The 6,264-nt window shown below is 26.5% G+C and overlaps 1 protein-coding gene across 2 annotated transcripts; it reads right to left on the bottom strand.

The window, feature by feature from the left end:
• Positions 1 to 275: 275 nt before the first annotated feature.
• Positions 276 to 6,264, bottom strand: LOC101498501 (abietadienol/abietadienal oxidase). Of its 2 annotated transcripts, none has more exons than XM_073364787.1 (9): positions 6,021 to 6,264; positions 4,988 to 5,217; positions 3,857 to 4,181; positions 3,278 to 3,427; positions 2,623 to 2,862; positions 1,830 to 1,913; positions 1,574 to 1,652; positions 1,068 to 1,192; positions 276 to 407 (listed from the first exon to the last, which is right to left on the bottom strand). In XM_073364787.1, the coding sequence occupies exons 1-9, from the start codon at positions 6,024 to 6,026 to the stop codon at positions 276 to 278; spliced, it is 1,371 nt and encodes a 456-aa protein (XP_073220888.1). In that variant the 5' UTR covers positions 6,027 to 6,264. The 2 variants fall into 2 exon arrangements, with proteins under 2 accessions (XP_073220888.1, XP_004517313.2); XM_004517256.4 differs by having other exon boundaries at positions 1,068 to 1,189; positions 6,021 to 6,243.

The raw sequence follows: 6,264 nt of genomic DNA, 5'->3' as shown, positions 1-6,264 counted from the left end.
TCCTTCATTTGTGTCCATCTGTTGTATCAACATCCAAATACATTGGTTAGGAGTACAATTTGTTTTATATTAATCGCAAAAAAATGTTTTATGAACATTCACTTTTTGGTATATCTGTAACATTTGATTAATCATGTACAAAATTGTGATTAAATCAGTTGAGTAAATGGATAATTTAAATCATATTGAAAATTTTAGTTAATTATATAGTTGAATTAACTATAATTTTGATTGTAATTTGAATTTACTATGTGTATATGCAAAAGAGAGATGCATTACTTGTAGTTTGTTACAAAGTAATGAAGAAAAAGAGCAATTTGAAGACGAGCAAGTTCAGCTCCTGGACAAAATCTAGCTCCTCCTCCAAATGGTGCATAAAATGGACTTGTTCTCCAATTTCTCTTTTCCTTCATTGTTAACATACAAAATTAAATGAAAGTACTAAATTATAAAATAGCTTAATCGACATGTATTGTCGGTATAAACGGTTTTATATTAACAACCAATAAGAATCGTTGATTGTGTGGTTATTTTATGACAATAATTACAATTGTGTCATGAGATGGCAAAATCAATTGTTTTTAGGTTATTGCAGTTTTAATCCTTCTATTATTATCAATTCACGAAAATGGTACCTTTATTTTAAAAGTCGACAGTTTTGGTCTTTTCCCTCAAATTTTTGAACTAAAAAATGTGGAATTGACATATTTTACATAATGCGACATACAATTCTATGATATAGAACTATTTAGATGCATTAATTATTCGTATGTCATTAATTAAATTAAAAATATGAAGAAAAAAAATTGAAGTTGAAAGCTAAGTTTTTAGTGCATTTGATTTCAATTTTACGAATTTTAATCATTTTATATTATCGTATCATATGTTACGTTATTTAAAATATCTCACGTAAATCAGAATGATGGACCAAAATTGTCGACTTTTAAAATAGGAGGAGCAATTTCGTGAACTAGTAAATATAGATGGATTAAAATTACAATTAAAATAGTGTTTAGTCATTTTTTTATTATTAAAAAAATATTCATTAAAATGGTACGTGGACTAACCTCATTTTCAGGTTCCATCCATCTCCAAGGATTGAAGTTTGTAGCTCCACAATATACTTTCTCATCTAAATGAACTGCTGAAAGAAATGGTACCACAAAGCATCCTTTTGGAATAACAAAATCTGCTTAAAAATAGATAAGCTAAAGTCAAAATAAAGCTTCTGATTGCACATATCATAATTTATTTGAGTCTCTTCGTTGACATAACTATTTGTGAGATTGTTTGAAAGAGTTTATAAAATAATTTATGATATATTTATATAAGTTGTTTTCAACTTATTTTAATAAGTTTTTTAGTATAAGCACTTATTATATAAGTGTTTGTATAAGTTATTTTTATAAAAAACGATAAAATAAAGTAAAAATATTTTCATATAACCTATAAATTATTTTTATATACTATTCTAAAGAACTTATAGAAATAGACTAAAAACATCTTATTATAAACATGTCATAAATTATTTTAATGTAATATTCTTTCAACTGGTCTTATAAAAATTGTGTACCTTGGTATTGAATGTCTTCTTTTGCTTCTCTCATTAACCAAATTGCAATGCCTCCAAGTCTAAGTGTTTCATCAATAACCTGTTAATGGAGCACAAAATTAAAAACCTTAACACAATGATCTTATTGAATATGCCAACTACAAATTAATTTAATTAGTATTTTTTAATAGAAAAATATTTATGAGATGAACTTTGTCATCAAAATTGAGTTCAAAAAAATTTTATATGAAAAATAACTTAGTGTTTAATCACTTACACATTGAGTAAATGGCATTGCTTTATAGTCCTGCCATGTAAGAAATTCTTCACCAGAATTAGTCCTTAGAGAATCCTGTTCTTCCTGTCCAAAAGAATTATTTTCAGAAATTAAAATTTAATTCAATTTTTCACCTAAAATTTCTAGCAAACTATCTTAAAGATGGTGTTATGCACTAAATAAATAATAAGAGTTTTCTCCCGTTTGTTAAAGGCTTTTTTTTATAAATAAAAAATCACTTTTTAGGAGGTTACTTCTATTTGTTACAACTTTTGAAAAAAAAAATTAGAATTTTAAAATTGTTTAAAATGAAAAGTTGTTTTCGATTAGGCTTTTTATAAAAATTGATTTATACAATTGATTTTTTTTAATGATTTTCGTGGACAAACACAAAACAACTTCTATTTTATTTAAAATCTCTATTAAATAATCTCTAAATTATTGAATGTCAAAATCACTTATTTTATAATCTATAACAAACAGGTTGAGTTGATTTAAACTTATCTATTCACATAAACACTAATGAAAAAGATTGAGAGTTTATAAAAACAGTTTATGACACATATATAAGTTGTTTTCAGCTTATTTCTATAAGCTCTACATGATAATTTACAAAAACAACTTATATAAAAAAAATTGATTTTATTTTACCTTTTTTTATATATAGAAATAGCATATACATATAAACAATTATGTGTTAAGCATTTATCTTATAAGCACTTATTTAAATTGTTTATCCAAACAAAACCTAAATAAGGAAAAACAATTTCAAGATTAGTTCTATTGTACATACCAAAAGTTGCTTCATGGCTTTAGGACATTGAGTTAGAAAATAAACTGCAAAAAGCATTGTTTTGGTGGTTGTTTCATTTCCAGCAAAGAGAAGATTGATGATGAAATCTGCAACAGCTTCATCTGGCAAACTTTCTTCTTCTAGTAATCTTCCAAGCACACCATTACCTTCTATGGAACCACCATTTTTTCTGTGTACTTCTATTATCTTATTTATTTTACTTATGATTTTCTCCCTTGCCTAATACCAAAATAATATTTTTAGAAGTAATTATAAATAAAGTCAAATATTTGTTATGATCTATGTATATGACGATTATTAATTAATTTAAGATATAACAATGTGATGCTAAAATTAAACATTTTAAATGGAGTTATCGAAATTGATCCGACATGATTGACCCGTGTTTTAGTATGGATCAGGCTCCAAAAAATAGGTAAAAAATCAATGAGACTTTTTGGTCTGGCCGAATTAGTCCAAATAGGACATGGGATTGGACTTCAGGTCAGTCTGATATTACTAAAAATATAATTTTTTTTTTTAGATTTATTGTTAGAAGATAAGTGGCTATCTTTGTTTTTTTTCAAAGATTTTAATTATAATCGAAGTTAAGATCATGTTTTAGAATCATAAGACAATTTTTTACTCATGATACCTTCATAGCAGTGTGGTATGCAGAGCAAGGGATGTTGATTGGAATGGATAAACAACCATCAACAAAATCAGAAAACAATTGAGCCATTTCATTCACTTGAGACTCACTTGAAACTCCTAATAGTTGATTAACCATCAAATTTATAGCTACCTGCATTAAATTATTCACACATACACATAATTTAAAAAATAATGACTTATAGGAGGTTACATGCATACGCATAAATTGGTAAACAATCATTTTGGTCCTTAAATGTCTGAGCAGATATCACTATAGTCTTCGAACGTATCAAAATTACAAGTATATCTCAAGTGTATCTGTTTTAGTAACTTTATATACTAAATTAACTAACGGATGACACTTTTATGAACTAAACTGGTCTTACAGAATTTTATCGGACTTACCAATGACTAGAATCAACGACAATACCTCAGGTTGATTGTGACCAAAATGACGAACAAAACACACATTTAGTCATTTTTCTGTAACATTGATACATTCAAAAACTATTGTGACAATGACTGACACATTTAAAGACCAAAATAACTGTTTATGCACCATTCAATTGAAATTACTAACCTTTCTACAAACATCTTGGAGAAAAATGACTTGTTGATTGTCAAAATTGCTCAAGGTTTGGATCATAACTTTTTGAATATCATTCATGAAATGAAACTTAAGCTTATCTAGGCGCATCATATTTGAAGCAATACTATGTAGTTTCCTTTGTTGATCTCCTTGAACTGTGATTACACCATTTTTACCAACCAAATCTCTAAAAGATTTTGGATAACTTGATATGAACAATTTTCCTTCATTTTGCATTACAAAACGGTTGAAGCTTGGATCTGATGAAACCACTGCCCATTTTCCAAATAGGCTGCAAGAAAATATCTTACCATATCTATGACAAATGAAGGTTTTGTATATTAGAGAATGATTTTTCATGTAATTGGATATTTAGCTTTTGAAAAACTATGGTTAGTTATGAGCAAGGTTTTATTTATTAGAATGGTTTTCAAAATGCATTTGATTGAATTTTGAGCATTTGTAAACTAAGGTGGAATTTGGATAAACAGTTTATTTAAGTATTACAACAATTTATCTATAAATTATTTTTATAAACTCTTCTAATGAGGCTCACGAATGCTTATATTTGTAGATAAACTCAAATAAATGAATTCAAACAATCATAAACCAATGATTAATAAATCATTCAACTTATGTAAATTGAGTTATGAGCCATAAATTCTTATCTTATATGTCTATTTCTCACTAGAAACTTAAATATAACAAGTTAACACAACTCAGATATTGTTCAGTATCATATATGACTCATAATTTACTGATAAGTGGAAAGGCCGTTCGAGTTGGTCGATACAGAGAGACATAATTTAAAGGTAATTTTTATAAACTAGACTATAGTATTTAAACACAAGTTATAATATGTAACTTTAAAGTTGAAGTATAAAATGAAACTACAGCTGTTTTACAGGTGAACACAATTTACTCAACTTCGTAGTCAAATTTTATCTACTCTTTAGTTGCATTTTTCATATTTGTGTTTTATTTTTTTTTTTTTTGAATTGAGGTTGTTATTCTAACACTAACAAATTCCAAATTGACAGAACTCAAATTCCAAATTATATTCCTAAAATACATTGCATTTTTCAAATTTTGGTGGCATAGTATTAGTAACAATAAATTTACCTTTGCACCATTTCTTCAACAAATTGAGGAGGATGAGAACTTGCAACAGCATTATACCAATTGATGCTATCACCAATCAAAGGCCAACCTCTCCTTCCAGGTGGCAATCTGCACATGCTTTTCTCTTCCTTCCTTATCTTCATTTGAATTATTTTTGCAAATATTGCAATGACTAATATCATCAATGTCATCATAACTAACCATGTTTCTGATATATTTCCTCTCATTTTCTGTTTGAAATATAAAAATAGAGAGAAAAAAGCAAATTAATCACAACTATACTTTGGAAGAGAAATTAAATATTTATAGTGAGCAAGACATGGTGGCATCAATCACTTTTCAATGCAAATGTGAACTTATTATTATAAAAAAACAAAAGGAAATAAAATATAAAATAAAAAGAATTTATAACTGGTGAACATGCTTAGTTGACCTTATATTAAGATCTAGTAGGGTCATGTTAACTTGGTATTTTACATGAATAAATCATTCTCAAAATCTATTTTTTTAAAAACAAGTTTGAATACATAAAGATACAAGAAAAATTAAATAAAAAAAATTAAGATCCCAACTTATTTTTTTTTTTTTTGTCTTTAATAACTTTTTTATTTTGAAAAAAGATTTTAGCAATCAAGAGTTCGGCCAAAAAATAAAATAAAAAATTAGTCAAAGATTATATCAACTAAAATTCAAGTTTAAGGACCATTGATCGATTCGACTTGAATCAACATCTGAGCCAAACCGCTTAGTTAGTAATAATTTTATTTAATTTATTAACATGAATCCAATATATTTTGTTTAAAATGAAATCTAAAGATAATCACATATCTAAAACTTGTACTACTACATAATACTCAATTTATATATAAGATTTGCTGACTCTTTCATAATCTCACAAACAAAAATCTTAAAATCCTAACAACTAAATGATAGATACTATGAATCTTTCCTATGTATGAGACACTACAAAAAATTAATATAAAAAGTGATAATGAAAATAAAGCAAAAGTTCATGAAAAGATAATTTTGTTACCAACATTCAAAAATGAAACTAAACTCTTCCAAATTCCTTATGCAAAAAGTGTCTAGTCACCTTAGAAGCTTATAGCATGATTTGAAGAGAAGTAGAAAAAAGAGAAGAAGATTGAAGAAGCTGTTTTTTGTAATGAGTTTGTTGTAACATCAATATATAAGGAAAAGGGTGTCTTAAACTAGTCCAAAAAAGCACTTTTGATGTGCATTTGAATAATTTTATTTTAAAATTCTTGAGCATATAA

The sequence above is a fragment of the Cicer arietinum genome, unplaced genomic scaffold (genome assembly GCF_000331145.2).
Source record: "Cicer arietinum cultivar CDC Frontier isolate Library 1 unplaced genomic scaffold, Cicar.CDCFrontier_v2.0 Ca_scaffold_5999_v2.0, whole genome shotgun sequence".
Taxonomy (NCBI): Eukaryota; Viridiplantae; Streptophyta; class Magnoliopsida; order Fabales; family Fabaceae; genus Cicer; species Cicer arietinum.
The sequence above is the reverse complement of the archived record's forward strand: the minus strand, read 5'-3'. Positions and strand labels throughout refer to the sequence as shown.

What these genes read in the sequence shown, in the direction of transcription:
- LOC101498501 (XM_073364787.1), bottom strand. An exon ending in GTTGAAGAAATGGTGCAAAG is followed by an intron (nt 4,182 to 4,987) that starts GTAAATTTATTG and finishes CATTTGTCATAG; the next exon opens with ATATGGTAAGATATTTTCTT. An exon ending in TCCAAGATGTTTGTAGAAAG is followed by an intron (nt 3,428 to 3,856) that starts GTTAGTAATTTC and finishes AATTTAATGCAG; the next exon opens with GTAGCTATAAATTTGATGGT.